Source organism: Callospermophilus lateralis, chromosome 14 (genome assembly GCF_048772815.1).
Source record: "Callospermophilus lateralis isolate mCalLat2 chromosome 14, mCalLat2.hap1, whole genome shotgun sequence".
Taxonomy (NCBI): Eukaryota; Metazoa; Chordata; class Mammalia; order Rodentia; family Sciuridae; genus Callospermophilus; species Callospermophilus lateralis.
Genome location: NC_135318.1, coordinates 22,137,259 through 22,153,941, shown reverse-complemented (window position 1 = coordinate 22,153,941; position 16,683 = coordinate 22,137,259). Strand labels below are relative to the sequence as shown.

The following is a 16,683-nucleotide window of genomic DNA, read 5'->3' as shown; positions in this document are numbered from 1 at the left end:
CCTTCAGTTAAAAATAAAAATTATGGTAACACTCGAGGCTGGCCAGGATGAAGCAGGAAAGACGTGCCCAGGTGAACACAGCTGGTGAAGAGTGTAAATTGGATTAACTTCTAGAAAGCAATTTGGCAATATGTATCAAGAGCCTTTAAAATGTTTATACCTTTTGATTCAGTAATTCCACCTCTGGGAATCTATCCTATGAAAATAATCTGAAATGCAGGCAAAGGTTTATGCTCAAAGATATTCTTCAAAGTGGTATTATAAACAGACTAGCAGCCCAATCATTAAATAATGCTTAAATAATGATGGTGCATATCACACTGGATTGTAGCCATCAAAAGGAATTCATAGAGGGAATTTTTAAGCCCTTGGAAAAGCTTGTGATATAACCTTAATTATCTCAAGGCCTTATATACATATGAAATGACTGTATACACTTTTAAACCATAGGCAGGAAAAAAATAAATTAAAAATAAATCAAGGTTATGGGCTTGGGTTGTGGCTCAGCAGTGGAGCGCTCCCCTCCCATGTTCGAGACCCTAGGTTCGATCCTCAGCACCACATAAAAATAAATAAATAAAATGGGGGTATTGTGTCCAACTACAACTGAAAAGTGGATATTGGAAAAAAAAAAAAAAAAGATAAATCAAGGTTAAAAATGGTGGTCTGTGAGTGGCTGGATTCTGGCGGATATTTTTGTTTCTTTTTACTCCGCTTCCAAACTTTAGACAATGGGGTTTTTTTTATGTTTTTAGAATGAAGGAAAAGGAACTGTAAGACCTATTCAGGGAATGACAAGGTGTGGGAAACGCTCGTATGTTTGTGAAGCTGTACAGTGGGAAACCCCGTATGAATGAAACATGACCCATTGGTTGAGGGAGACTTTACAGATTTTTAAGTTTGTTTAATCTAAAGCTGCGATGGCTTTGATTGACCAGGCTCTCAGCTGCTTTAGTCTGTGATTTCAGCTAAATTTGAGTTAGATGGTGTATTAATTTCCTATTGCCCTTTTCTGAAGTAGGCCTGGGAGTGAGAGTAATAACGACCTACCTGTGTTTAATTATCACAAAAGTGGCGAAAATGCTTTGGAAATGAAATCAACAAGCAAATGTGAAGCAGAACTTTTCTGTTTTTCATTTCTATAACGAAATAATGAAGGCAGACTACTTTATAGAGGCAGGAGGTTTATTTAGGTCACAGTTTATTTAGTTCACAACTGGAAGTCCAAACTGCATGGCACAGACTCTGGCAAGGGCTCCCCACAGCTACATCAGGTCATGGCAGGAGCACACTGTATCAGTGTTTATCTGCTCTCGTTCCCTTTTTTCAAAAAGCAAGCAGTGTTTGCCTCCTGGATGAGCTGCGGGGAAGGAGACAAACCTAGCAATATCTTTGCCCTGAAAGAGGGACAGAGAGGATAAGTCATGTCATCGGGCTTCCCCGTTTCCTCCTACAAAGTCGAAATAATAAAGTCTCCCTGTCCTGGTCCTTACAAGACTTAGTGCCAGCAGGTATTGTGTCTGTTGTGCCTTTGATTCCTGGGACATACCCCACAGCACCCCAGCACAGCCCCATAGGCAGCACCTGGGGAAAGTGCAGCCCCTCTGCTCCATCAGAGGAGACTGAGCTTCCCCCAAACAAGATTACTAGGGAAGCGTTTTACCTGCCAGCTTCCAGTAGGACCCAACTGAAATGAGGAACATTGACCCACAAAATTAAAGCTATAATTTAACATCTTGGCTTTTTGAATGAGCAGAAGTCTGTTTCTGCCCTTCCCTTGGTATTTTCATCCTGCGTGTTATCTGAGGGTATTTGGGATAGAAGGAAAGTGAGTTTTCATTATGCACAACCCTGAACTTAGCATTACTAAACTATTTCATTTCTTAGGTTGTCTCAAGGCACAGGGACAGATGTGTGGCAGTTTTCCTTCCCTGTAAGGAAGAGAAGTATAGATGTAGCAATATCAGAGAACTACAAAGAACTAGTCACAAAACCATGCTAAAGAACCAAGAAGTTGATCTAAAGCTGCAATGGACTTCAGTTGACCAGGACCTCCGCTGCCTTAGTCTGTGATTTCAGCTGGAGTTGGGTTTGGATGGTGTACTAATTTCCTATTGCTGTTGTAAAGAACTACCACAAACTTAATGGCTTAACGCAACACAAATTTATTCTCTTACGGTTCGGGAGAGCAAAAGTCTGAACCCAGTTTCATGGGCCAAAGGCTCACTGTAGGATGGGTGGGGCTGGTTCTTCTGAGGACACTAAGGAGGATCCAAGTCCTTGCCTCTCCCCACTTCTCTAGGCCTCCTGCCCCATGTGACTCATGGCCTCTTACTCGTATTACTCCAAGCTCCTGCTTCCAACGGGACATCCCCTCCTTCTTATTTTCACTCTTTTTCCTCTCTCTGATGAGGACCCTTGTGTCCCTACTTTGCCCACCCAGATAATCCAGGAGAATCTCCCCACTTAATAAGCCTTCCCCACATCAGCAGAGTTCCTTTTACCATAACGTTCATATTCATCTTAGGTTCTGGGGATTCCGATGCAGCTGTTTGGGCCTATTAGCCGGCTGACTCCAGAGAGATGCCTTCTACGCAGGCCCAGCTAGAGCTGGTGAAGGGCCAGAGGTAGTCAGCTTGATGGAAAATATGGAAAGTTGTCCATGAATTCCAGAGCCAGGCTGAATGGAGCCAAGGCCAAACAAGTGTAGGGAAGAATGTGTGAAGGTTGTCGCAGGTGGAACCTGTGGGCTGGACCTGGATGGCTAGCACATTATAGGGTGCACCATCCCATGACCATCAACCCTGCAGCTCAGGTGATTGTTGAGGTGCCAGCTAACATGGCAATGGAGCTAGAAAACGAGGCAGAAGGTTAGGCAGCCTTCTTAGAGGATCAACTAAGGTGGGGGCTCTACCTACTCATCTCCAGGGAAGGCAGAAGCTTCTGGACCCCATGCCAACAAACAGCTGGGTAGCAGGAGACACCAGCAAGGCCGTTGCCTGGTGCTGCTCAGGCAAAGCCATCGACTCAGTCAGCAGACGGCTCCTCCCTATAGGCTGGATCTATGGGGCCTGCATCAACTCACGTGGTCAGAGGCTAATTAATTATCCTAATGCATCATGCTTAGCATAGAAGCTAATAACTGCTAATAAGTTCATTATAACTCACCTCCTCTCCTTTCCCTCATGGATAATATGATTTATCTAAGAACTTCAGAATTGGAATAAATCTTAGCGATATAGTCCAAATACCTCCTTTTGGAGGAAAGACAGAAGCCAGATAGACAAGGGACTTGGTCAGCCTCACACAGACATTCATGGAAGAGCCAGTCCAGATGGAGGGTCTGACTCTCACAAGGGTCTTCTTTGCGTTTCACAACATAAGGTGATGTATGTCTCTAGAATTCACTCAGAAAGTCACACTGGGGTCAAGGACAGGGAAGAGATACGTGGCATCAGCTGGTGCCCTGAATTTGACCCTGAGGATAGAGCTGACTGTGCAGATGAGATGCCACCTGGAGGCTGACCACCTGGCACACGACACAAAAGCCATGTGTCTGCGGACCCCAGAGTGTTTGGGGACACTGGACCAAACATCAACCACCAGCTACTCACCGTTGCTGGACTGGGAGAGCCCCAGCAGGCTTGGGCATGTGTGGGGGGCTTTGGCTTCCTCTCAGCCTGCTGGTCTTGACCTTGGGGATGGCCAGGTTGAGGTGCAGGTGACACAGTCGTCCTTGGGCTGTGAAAGGCAGGGCAGGGTCAGGCCCTCCTCCAGCCTTCTCTCAGGGCAGCCAGTGCCTGGAGCCACCCAAACTGACAAGGAATGTGTGTCTGTGTGCTCCCCAGGAACATCCCCAGGCTCCAAGATGGCCCTGCAGAGTTCCTTCACATGTTGGAATGGGACAGTCCTCCAGCTCGGACAGGCCTGTGACTTCCACCACGACTGCGCCCAGGGAGAAGACGAGGGTCACTTATGCCGTGAGTAGACGGGGACTGCCCCACCCTGGCCCATACCCTGTGCCTCTCCTGACCCTGTCCCCCCAAGCGTGTGTGCTTGGACAGCCTTCCTGACATCCATGACACTGGTGACTGCTCTCCTGGCCACACAGAGTGTTCCAGAGATGGAGCCGTGAGGTGTGGACTAGAAACTCACGGTGCTCGGCGGCCTGTGGTTACATCCATCAAAAATCAGAAAGATCCTGTAAGTTATGCTCTCAGCATCCTTAAGGCCCAGAGAGAGCAGCAAGATCAGCCCTCCCTCTGTCCTGTGACATTAGCAGCCCTCTCTGCCCACTTCCCATGCTCTCCCAGCCCCATCTGTCAGCAGCCACCTGCCACTCTCAAACCCCTCATCCTCTGTGCACCCCAAATCCAGCCACATCAAACCATTTCTCAGCTCTCTCATTCCTCCCTGGGTTTGTACCTGTGGTCTCCCTTTCCCAAAGCATCCTGTCCCCTCCCAAGTCACTCCCACTTCTTCAGGACCATCTCAAGAACCAATTTTAAAAAACCTCTGACCATCCCCCAAAATACAACTGGGTCTCCTTCCTTCAGATCCTTTCCCCTCGACTCAGTATATCCTGCTACCCATAATTATTTCCCTTACTTTTATTAATAGCTTTTTTGAGATAAAGTTCATAGACCTACACCCCTTTAAAGTGTATATACAATTCAATATTCCTTAGTATTTATGGTTATAGGGCTGTACAATCATTACCACAATCTAACTTTAGAACATTTTTAACACCCCAAAAAAGGAGCCCCTTGCAATCTCTCCCCAGTTTCCTCCCACATTCCTGCCACTATCCCTAACCAACCAAACATTTTCTGTTTCTGAGTATTTCATAGAAATGGCTACATACACCATGTGATCTTTTTGTGATGAATTTCTTTCACTTAACATTTTTTGATGTTCGTCCATGTTGTGGCATATATCACTTCTTCGTTTCTTTTTGCTAAAGAATACTCTTGCCTTGGAGAGATAGACCACATTTTTCTTATCTATTCATTTGTTCATTGGCATTTGGGTTTCCAGTTTGGGGTCATTGTGAATAACGCTACTGTGAATGTTCACGTACAGTTGTTGTATGGACATGGTGTTTTCAGTTCTCTTGGGCATATACCTTTTAGGAATAGAATTTCTGGGTCATGTGGTTAAACTCTGCATTGAACATCTGAAAAACTATTCAACCTTTTTCCAAAGCAGCTGAACATCACACATGCCCACCAGCAATTTATGAGGGTTCCAGTTTCTTCACCTCCTTGCCAACACTTGTTATTATCTGTTCTTTTATTTTAGCCATTCTAGTAAACATGGATCCCTTCTGTTTCAGGGAGATGATTTCCATTGTCTCTCTGTGGGCAGTTGGGTCTGGTCATCTTTCCCACCAGTATCCCTCATGATTCTTGGTCCAGTGTAGGTGCTCACTGACTCTTGGATTATTGAAAGGAATGAATGAGTTGGGAAATTTGAGCTGTATAAAAGGAAAGTGAGTTGTGGCCACACTGGTATTTAGGAGCAGAGTGGAGACCCAGTCAGCACTCACTCTACATGAACACAGGGCTCCTGGCAGCTGCATCCCCTGAGGTCACTCCTGCAGAGCCAGAGAAACTGCAAGTGCTTATAGAGCACCTATGCTGAGCTAGGAAATGGGGTAAATCCTGGAGCAGGACAAGTATGAGTTTTCTGTCCTCAAAGCTCTAAAAACCCAAAGCAGGTGTAGAATGTTTTTGATGTTTATTCCTGGGCCCCTGGCAGGAGCAAATGCCCTACCTCTCAGACACTCAGACCCTAAGACACCACCGGCCTATGAAGAAGTTTGCAAAATAGCTTTAACATCTTAACAGTGTCACCCAAGTCATCTGGACTCCTTGCAGGGGAAAGGTTTTCAATTATACTCACTTAATTGAAGCCATAAAGACATTCATTTTTCAATTTTAAAAACCTCATTTTTATATGAAGCTTTCAAATGAAGTTTTGCAATTATAACAGAATTGCTTTTGCAGTGTATTTTTAGATAAAATTCAGTGAAGAGTTGCAGGAAGTGCTTGGTTTGTCCCATTCGTTTCTGCTCCTGGCCTTTCTCAGAGTTTTTACCACACATGTGGCCTGAAATGCAGGCTGGCCAGTCCACAATGCTTGCAGCAGTAGTCTGTCTGAGCCTCTCTAGTTAATTTGTGTCCACAGTATTCCAGCAGTGCCTCTGAGCTGTGTGATTTTGCAATTGCCTTTAAAAAAATTTTTTTTTGATACCCACTTCCCAACAGATCAGGCAGGCCATGCCCTGATTTACAAATGGGAAAATGAAGGCACAGAGAAGGTAATTGATTTGTTCAGGGTCACACAGCATGTCTAGGGCAGAGCTGTGATTAGAGCACTGAGCCTTCAGGATCCAGCCCATTAGTGTGAGCTCAGGGCATTTCCCCGCCACTTCAGAGGTTGCCATCATGAATTTCCAGGGCCAGTCCCGAGCTTCAGACAGCTTGACTTGGGTACAGAGGACAAGAGCCTGGGGCTCAGTGGCCTTTTCAACCACATTTGAAAACCTGTTCTGACCAGCTTTCAGAGTGACAGCTCAACCCTGGACAATCCCCACCCCCACCCCCAATAATTCCTTTGCTACAGAAATCAGTTGCTAGGAGGAGAGGTAGTCCAGTCTTTTCCCCACTGTGTTCTTGGCAGAACTCCTTGTGAATATCTCTTTCCTTATGTGCGCGCTCTGGTCCCTGGCATCTTTGCTGTTTTTCCCCATCACACTGTTGATTCTGGTCACCATCCCCATGAGGATCACAACACTCATAATGCGGCTAACGTTTATGGAGTGTTTACTATGGGCCGGGAGCTGCTCAGAACGCTAACTCATTTCATGCTCACCACAGTCCCCTGCGATGCTCTCACGCCCAACTCAGGGATAAGGAAGCCGGTCCATGCCCAAACTCACCCAGAGGCTGAGCCCTGACTCAGACGCAGGCTGACTCCAGAGCCCGCACTCTGGACCCCTGAGACTCGTCTGTTCTATGAGTCTCAGCATTTGGCAGCGCTAAGCACTAAATCTAGCTACAGACTCATCCAGGACAGAGGGACCAGGAAAAGTCAGAGAGGTCCAGGTCTCTGCTGCCAGGTCTCCCTTCTGTGAAGGAGCAAGTGGGGATCAGATCATGAGCCTTCACTATGCAGGTCTCAGTTTTCTCACCTGTTGCAACATTTTCAATTAAAAATTTTACCAAATCCAAGTGAGACATCCCAGACCCTGTAACCCGCCGAAGGGTGTCCGCTGGATTCCCGGAGTGTCCAACCAACAGCCTCAGTGGCATGTGGTTCCCCGGGAAGGGGGCAGGTATCCCCACTTCACTCCCTGACAGTCCAGAGCTCACAGCTATTACAGACAGGTCACTGCCCCTCCTTGGGCTCAATAATCTCATCTGTTTTGTGGGGATGATCTTCCTGCCAGGCAAGAACAGTTTTTTAAAAGTTTATTTCTTTATTGTAAAATAAAACATGCTGGTGGTAAAATACTTGGAAAATCTAGAAAAATGCACAGGAGAAAATAACTATTGCCCATAATCTTCCCTCTCAGACATTCAGAGATAACCATAATATTTTGATAGATTTCTTCTAGCATTTTTCCCATGACTCCATATTTTCAAGGAAATGTATAACACATATTTATCAAAAATGTTAACACTGTTGTCACACAGAGAGGAAAAGAAGTAGTGTCATTTGGCCTGGAGTTTATGCTTGGCAGCTCCTGCGGCTGTGACTGAGGTCACATCTCTGTGACTCTACCAATTCGTCTCTCTTAGAGTGGAATCAGGTGTCATCATTGCCAAATGTTGTGGGATTGATTGACCCACACACAGCCCGGCTTGCCATCCAGCCAGTGTCACACCTGGCTGCAACCCAGGAAGGGGGTGGGCAAGAGCAATGCTTCTTGAATGTCAAGGTGCGGTGCGTGGGAATGGCCTTGAACGCTTGTTATCATGCAAATTGAGTCAGTGGGCTGGGTGTGCCCCAGATTCCACACCTCTAACAGTTCCACAGGTCAAGTAGCTATGCTGGTCCCCGGACACCATTTGGAGTGACAAGAGATTAAAAGATAGAACCCCCCTCCCATTTCATCCTGTAAGTACCAAAGCACTCAGTAGGTACTCAGGATGATGAGAAGAGGGTCATCAAAGAATAAGTTGAAGCTGGGCGTATGCCTGTAATCCCAGAGGCTCGGGAAGCTGAGGCAGGAGGATCACAAATTCAAAGCCAATCTCAGCAAAAGGGAGACACTAAGCAACTCAGTGAGACTCTGTCTCTAAATAAAATACAAAATAGGGCTGGGGCTGGGGCTCAGTGGTTGAGTGCCCCTGAGTTCAATCCCTGGTACCCCCCAAAATAAAAGGATGAGTTGACCCCGTTAGACCCAACTTTATGAGCCGACCTTCCACTGAGCCGTTGGCCTTAGCATTGATTTCCCAAACTGGGCCTAATCCATCAGGGGTCTTTGTTTTGATGCCCCTCCCCACCAGCTCCCTCTGGGGTGGCCTCTTGCTGAGCATGGCTGCCCTGCTGGGCTTGAGGTCATGGGAATCCTCAGCTCCTCTTCCTCCCATCAGGGTCTTAATTGCCACATCAAGGGTCCATGGACCTGCCTTGCTATGTTGCCTGCCCCCTCTGCCCTCATTCAATCAGCCAAAGAGAAACAGGGCTTCCACTCCAAGCTTACCCTGCCCCCTAGGCCAGCTAGGACAAAGATGGGCTTCCAGAAGACAGAGAATGCCCAGCTTTCCCCGTTCCTGCCCTGGTGGGAGACATGGCAAAGCCACCACATCTGCAGCCTTGATGAGGCCTGTCCAGAGCCACCAAGGGATGTGTGTCTGTCCCTCCCCAGGTAGTGTCTGAGCCCTACCCTGATGAGGGCCCCTCACTCAGGTGTGAATGATAATTAAGAATACTACCACCATTTTATATTTGCACAACTCTGTTTACAAGGTATTTCCACACTCCCTTATTTTGACCTAAAACCTGTCCCGTGAAGCAGATACTAATCTTACCCCATTTCACAGGTAAGGAACCCCCCAGGCTCTAAAACAGGAAGGGACGGTCCTAAGGTCACACAGTAGGCACTATGACCCCTAGTTACTGCAAGGCTAGGACTGGAGCCCTATCAGTCCAGATCCCAGTGCAACTGTGGTGCCAGTACCCAAAAGTCAGGCTCCGTTCTCCCTCCCCAGCTCCTGAAGGGGTCAGGAGAGAGTGATAGGTTTGCAACCTCAGCTCATCCTGCCCCCTTCTCCCAGCAGCCCATCGCCTGCCAGAATCTTCCATGGTGGTCTTTGGTTTTTAAAGCCCCCTTGTGAAGGACGCTCTGTGGAAGGTCACTTCCCGACACCAGTTGGTTTATGCAGAAGAAGTGCATGTGGGATCCCTTGAGGGGGGGAGTAAAAAATAAAACAGGAAGATCTCCTTAGCTTTTGGATTTTTAATCAGAGGAACATGCGGGATGCCGGAGTCGGGGGGGGGGGGGGGGGGGATGATTTCTTCAGGGGGGTATAAATGGAAAGAGATGCTCAAAGTCAGTGACGGCCTGTTTTAATTTATAATGCTGCCTCTGTGAAATGCACAGAGAATCGAGGGGAAATGAGAATAATTCACTAAGGTGCTGTCATAGCCAGGAAGCGGTCGGGCCCTCTTTGTCAGCCTGCGGCTGCCAAGAGGCTGAGACAGAGGAAGGACAGAGCGAGCTGTGCATCTCTGCTAGAAAGCTCCTTCCCTCACGTGGGGATGTAGCCTGCTGCTTCTCCACGCCACGGCCTGCAGTCGTTGGGTGCTGTTGGAACAGCATGGAAGGGCCTGGAATGGCCCAGTAGCTCCTGGGACTGAGTTTCCAGAGCTGTTCTCAGAGGAAGCTGGGGAAAGTGGGCTCTCTTTAACCTTCTTCTCCTTTCCTCCTCCTTCTATGGGAGGCTAAGAATCATGGACCAGAAGGCTGACCATTGTCTCTTTAATGGGCCTGAGTTCAGTCTTGTGTAGAGAGGATTGTGGACTCATCCTGCTGAGCCAGCAGATGAGACAGAAGCTGCAGGACTAGGGATGGTGAGGCCAGGTTATGCTGCAATAATGATCCATCACCAAGCTGCAGCGGCTTATGGTCACATTTCCAGAACCCGACCGCTGAGGATCAGGGTGGGAGGGATCTCTGCTCCACAGGATCACTCAGGCACCCAGGCTGATGGAAGCCCTGTTGTCTTCCTAGTGGCACCCTCAGAAATAAGAATTCCTCAGCTGCTGAGGCAGGGAAAGAGAGGAACTGGAGGTTTATACACAAGGGATTTTCACAGCCTCATCCAGAGAAACCACTCACCCTTCAAGGCCTAGAACTAGTCGTATGGCTTCAATTTACTGCTAGGGAAATAAGGCAAGCAAGTGGAAGGTTTAGAACAATATGTGTCTCAGCACTCAGAGGTTATTTGAGATACCCAAACCAAGCCCAGCTAGCACTGCCGACTACACCACGCTCTTGTCATTGTGTCAGCCATTAGAGATGTATTCTAGCCAGATACATGGCACACTCCTATAAGCCCAGCAGCTGCGGAGGCTGAGGCAGGAAGACTGTAAGTTCAAAGTCAGCCTCAGAACTTAGCAAGACCCTATCTCAAAATAAAACATAAAAAGGGATAGGGATGTGGCTCAGTGGTTAAGCACCCCTGAGTTCAATCCCCAGTATGAAGAAGGAGAAGGAGAAGGGGAAAGGGAAGGGGAAGGGGAGGGGGAAGGGGAAGGAAAGAAAGAAGGAAAGAAGGAAGGAAGGAAAAAAGAAAGAAAGAAATGTATTCTAGAGATCTGTTCATTGTCTTTTCCTGGGATAACATTCACAGTGGATCCATATTAAGCACAGAATCCAGAAGCTAACAATCTGGATTCTGTGCTCTTCCAATTCCAGCTGTGTTACCTGCTAGCTGCCCAGTCCTGTTCAGGTGTTTTGACATTTCAGAGCCTCTGCTTTCTTGTGTATAAAAACTGGGCTGATATGACCCATGCTGTGGAATTGTTATCATTACTATTTTATTTTCTGAAAATCAGGAAACTGTGAACCAGCAAATACACAAGCAGGGGCTTGAGCCTTCTCCTCATTACAGTCAGCATCATTAGGCAGTCAGCATTCTGACTGGGGAGCTGTTATTGATGAAGAGAATTTGGTCATGCCTGGCTAATTTGGCTTGACACTGGCATATTTTGCCTTTGGCAGTCCTGGAAGTGACTGTGTCTCTGTGCTTTCTCTCTCCACAGGTAAACTCCCTGCTGGTTTCTACTGCAACTTTGAGCATGGCTTCTGTGGCTGGACCCAAGGCACACTCTCACCCCATGTGCCCCAGTGGCAGGTCAGGACCCTAAAGGACGCCCGGTCCCAAGACCAGCCAGGTACCCCCTCTCTTCCCTCCCTTCTGATGTCTATTCCAGTGGACTGATGAGAGACTTAGAGCTCTACCCCACCCTCCAGGGTGCCTGCCCAGAGCTTGCTGAGGGTGCTCACACACAATCCCCTCCTTCTTCCTGCTTGAACTTTAGAACAATTAAATCTGGCCAAGCTCAATATCACCTTTTGTTAATCAAAATGAGTAAAGGATTAAACTGAAAGATAGCAGTAACAATAATAATCTATTTTTTTTTCAAGTGATTGTTGAGGTCCAACCATGTGTCAGGCAATCAAATTTCCTGACAGGCAGGGAAAGCCATAGCCCCTCTGTGACTGAGAAGATTGAGGCACAGGCAGGCCTTGAGCCATTTGCCAGGGTTGTGCCCTGGAAACTGTGCCCCTGAATCTGGTTCATTCCCTGAGGCCCAGCCGCCATAGCCATCCCCTTATCCCCATCCCTGACTTTAACTGGCAAATCCTATGTTACCCTCCTCACACACCTTCTTGACTGCCAAAGGAACCAAGGACCTCCACACAGCCAAGAGATAGCCACTCACACCTGAGTAGGCTGGCTTCAGATTTAGAGACACAGCCCTGGCAGGGCATGGGATCAGAGAGGGTCTGTAGGCAGCACAGCTCCCACAGTCAGTTTTCTAGAAAGGCCAGGCTATCTAGCCATGGCCTAGCCTTGGCCTATAGCTGGTCACTTGGGCAGGCCCTGATGCCCACCTCTGTGCAGCATAGGACTGGCGGGGGGGGGGGGGGGGACTCCCTCCTCCCCTCCCCCACATTTTCCTTCTCTTTTTGGAACTAGAGACCCTCTTACCAAAACCCTTCTCTTTCCAAGCAAAGATCGTACATCTTATGGATTATTTTAAGAAATAGTAATAAAAAGTATGTGAGAGGACAATATCCAGATCAACCATGAAGGATCCCAGAGCCCACACACTTCTGTTTTCCGTCTTCAGAGCTAGCTGCATTGGAGTGAGCTGGCTTTGGGCCAGGATGCTGTCACAGTGGTCCCATTAGAGAGAAGGCTGAGTTACTGCAGCCATGGGGGAGATCTGTAGTGGCCCCTCAACCAGATGTGGAGGCGCAGGAGTTCCTACTTCTCCCAGTCGCCTCACACATAGCACCCTGTCTGTAGAAGGAGCAGAGAAGAGAAAGGGAGCCCCGGATCAGGTGTGAGCTTCAGTTCTGCTTCCGGTTTGGCAATTCCCCCTCCAGCACCCACAGTAGATAACCACCTGGCCCTTGTTGGATACTACTGGTGACAAGTCTCCCACAGCCTCCTGAAGCACCCATTCCATATCAGCTCTGAACCACAGACCAGGTTTCCTTGGCTCAGGGAAGCTCCACCTCTGAATTCTACTCATGGAAAGTGACTCTCCCTCCGGGAGCCCCACAGAATTAAACTACCCTTGTCCCAGATTGACAGGCCTTCAAATATTCGCAGACAGCAATTGTGACTTACCCACCCACGTGACAGCTTTTCTTTCCCCAGTCACATAACCTCAGCTCCTTGAATCTGCCTCATGCTTGCTAAAATCTCTGGCCTGGCCTGTAACTTCTCTGGACCCACGTGAATTTGTTATTTGGTAGAATTCAACAATTGGCTTTGCTATGAGATGTTGAAAGGTAGAAATGAAGGACTAAAGCCATGCTTGGTGTTCCACGGGCCCCTAAAAAGTTGTGAGGTCACTCTGACTCCCATCTCCACGGCACTGATACCTCCAAACTGCCCTTCAGTTCCAGGAGGTTTAGAGACGTTTCTTCCTGCCACCATGTGGGGTCAGCCCCTTATGGTCTCCCAGCTTTCCAGGCCAAGTGTGCTGAAACAAACACAGGAAATGAGTCTCCCTGGGCAGACACAGGAAATGAGTCTCCCTGGGCCACAGGATGACTTGGTTTCCAAAGCAAGGAGAAGAGAGTGAAGGTCATAAATAAAAATGGAAGTCTGGCCAGTCATGGGGAGTGTCGGGCCTGGGGAACCCTGGTGCATCAGGCTGCTCCTGGGTTAAGACCTGAGGACTGGGAGTGTAGTAACAGGTATGTGGTGCTGTGGCCTCATAGACAATTGGGAATGAAAGTTTTTGCATGAGCTAGGGTTGTTGACGATAACAAGTGAGCTTCCTGAAGTAAGAAACCAATGTCCTCAATGACATTCCTAGGCTAGATAAAAAAAATTAAAAAAATAAAAAATAAAATGCATAGTCTGTTAATTTTGCACTTCCTGGGCCCCTTGATTCAAGAAAATGGTGTTTGAGATTCTTCTCCTCTCTCCCCCAGGCCACGCCCTGTCGCTCAGCACGACTGATGTCTCCACTTCTGAGAGTGCCACCGTGACCAGTGCTACCTTTCCTGCGCCAATTAAGAACTCTCCGTGTGAGGCAAGTCTCAGTATTCCTATTCCTCTAGTTCTCTCTTCCAGATGAACCCACCCAATTAAGAAAGGAGCCTGCATGGCTAGGCTGGTTGATTTCCTGGCAGGACAAGAAAGCCATTTTGCTATGTTTTAGGCATGTGGCATCCAACAACATGCTAAACCCCATCTGCAGAGAATCTTACCTTCAATACCCAGACTCAGCTGCACTGAACTATTCACATTAGGACCTTAATTTAAGCAAACCTAGAAAAAAATTTCCAAAGGCATAACAGGGAAGGGTTAACAATGATTTACAGAAGACTTTCTACTGAACCCTTTTTAGAAATATCGAGCTCTTATAATACATTTCAAATATTAGGAAGCATCAAAAGTTTGATTTACATAAATTTCTGTAAGATGTCAGGGGCATTCTGTGAGGATCGGAGGCCTGGAGTCATGTTCCTTCACATACAAAGGTCATATCCTCAAGAGGCCGAGAAAGGCACTGAAGATCCCAACGTGGCACGGATTCCAGAATCAGTGACCTGAGTATGAGACAGGTTCCATCCTATTGGCTGTACACTTCAGTTGAGCAGTTCATTGACTTCCCTCAGTTTCCTCACCTACAAACACTTGATAGTGCTTGCCCCCAAAAGGTAAGAATTAAATGGGTTAATGTATGTTAAAGGCTGAGATGAGTATCTGACACAAAATTGAGTGTTCCAATAGTTTAGCCAACAGTGCCTGGAACCCTGTCTACACACTCAAAAGGAGAATGGAGAAAGAAGAGGACATCAGCAAAACATCAGACTTCAAGCTCTCAGAGGGCAGGCCTGGGGCTTCTTTGTGCTGCCCCACGGCACCTGCATCTCACATATCATAGAAATCCAATATGTAGCTCAGACTCGGCCAATTGCCCTCTTTTGGGAGACACCTAGGGAAAAAGTCCCTATCTGACTTGATTTGCAAAATAGCTCCACACCCTCTGACCAATTTTTTCCATTCAAGTTGTGGACATTATGGAAGTTGGTAGCTCCACTTCCCCTCCTTTAGATGGTAGAAAGCTCAGAGATGAGAGGCTCTGGCCAGCAGAGGCACAGACAACAGGACTCCCCTTTCTCTGAGATGAAATTCAAGCTCTCCAATTTGCTTTGAAATGAAAACTCACAGGCATAAAACAAATAAGAATGAAAAAGATGTATAAATGAGTTTTTTCAATTAGAGGAATGGTCAAATTAAAGTTGAGGCCCCCCCTTAGTAAGTAAAATAGGACTTTATGATATGTAGTTTGTCGATGCCCCACTCCTGGTGATTTTACAACTCAACATTTGCCCCATCTTCCTCACCATTTTCAAGTTTATGTTATCTTACTACATTTTATGGGTCTCTGAGACACCTTAAATCCTTTTTTGGAAGAAGTCTGGGCAGAAATAAAGGGATTCATTAAATCAAATTGTATTTGAGAAACCATGCTATCTGATGCAGATGGTAGAATTCGAGTCATTGTTGGTATTTCTCAGATGCTTCAGAGCAGGTGCCTAGAAAGGAGGGCTTCTTAAGAGAAAATCTGAACAGGGACAGATGGTTGGCCCACCTGAGAGGACGGGAGAAGCCTTAAAAGCATTTGGTCTTAAAATTTATTCTTCACTGGATTTAATATAAGCCTAATTTCAGAAAAAGAAATGTCAAGGCAAAAGTGATATTTTTCTGATACTCCATCACTTCTGTAATAACCTTTGCATTGATCAATAGCTGAAGCAGGTATGTTGTCTTACTGGTCTGCTTTATGTTTCCTGTGGTCAAATTTGCTCTAGGCTATTTCTACTGTTTCCTGCCCTTTTCCAGAATTTGGCTCAGCAGGCAGAATGAAGGGAAGGGAGTGAGTCCATCCCACATTCACATTATTCATATTTATATATATATATTTACCTTCACATTATTTCACATTTAAGTTTGCAGGCCATTTGTCTGATGTTGATGGGCCTTTGAATTCCCAATGTTGGGAGCAATGTTTTTAGAAAAAAAAAAATGAATAAATAACCAAAGTAGAAATATATATTTTCAGGTTTATAAGCCCCACCATTTATTTGATTCAAAGCAAGAAGTTGATTTTCTTCTCTCAAGTTGGCCAAACTCCAGTGGTAGGGAAATGGATGTAGCATTTCTATCGGAGACTGGGAGAGGTTATCTCAGACCCCTTCTCAGCCCTCCAAAGTCTTCATTGGCGGTGTGGCTTGAGTGCAGAAAAGTGAATGCTAAACAGGGCCAAGGATGGAGGTTCCTAATGAGGGTCCGAGCAGGGACTGGCAGCTGGTCTACCTGAGCGCTAGGGCGGATGTCCACCATGGAGTATCTTCTCTAAAAGAGATGAGCCCTGATCTCCAGGAAATTAATGTGTGGCAGAATATCTCAAAATGTTCCTCCATGAAACCCCACAATCGTTGGTGAGCTCTCGTAGAAGAACTGGTGTGAGGAACAAGCTCACTATTAAGTCTGTTTCTCCACCTGCCATCACCTGGACAGTGTGATAAATGAGGATTCTCAAGCCCCACCCTGGACCTCCTGAGTGGCACCACTAAGAACAGCTGGGACTCTGCATTTTCAATCCCAACCCTTGGTAACTTGATTGTGATTTTTGAGATTTTTCTGGCCCATAGGTGTGCTTGCCAAATATGGCTGAAATTCATTCTGGGGTCCATCAGAGAGTTTGCCTTCACTACATGTGACCCCAAATAGTGTGACATAACTCGACTTTCAGAAAGATGAACCTGAAAACAGGCTAGAAATGATAGATCAGAGACAGAAGAGATGAGAAGCTGGAAGAGCAGACACGGTCAGGGTGCACCTTGGGTCCACCCCGGCTTCTGGGGCATTCCAGATGCAGGCCAGCTCCCACCTCCTCCCTCCAGCT

The 16,683-nt window shown here is 46.9% G+C and overlaps 1 protein-coding gene across 1 annotated transcript in view; it reads left to right on the top strand.

The window, feature by feature from the left end:
• Positions 1-16,683, top strand: part of Alk (ALK receptor tyrosine kinase) — a 642,117-nt gene that overhangs the window by 523,180 nt on the left and 102,254 nt on the right. The window contains exons 6-8 of the mRNA XM_076832815.2: positions 3,849-3,980; positions 11,281-11,412; positions 13,697-13,797. Of these exons, the coding sequence (XP_076688930.1) occupies positions 3,849-3,980; positions 11,281-11,412; positions 13,697-13,797 (365 nt within the window). The remainder of the gene's footprint in view (positions 1-3,848; positions 3,981-11,280; positions 11,413-13,696; positions 13,798-16,683) is intronic.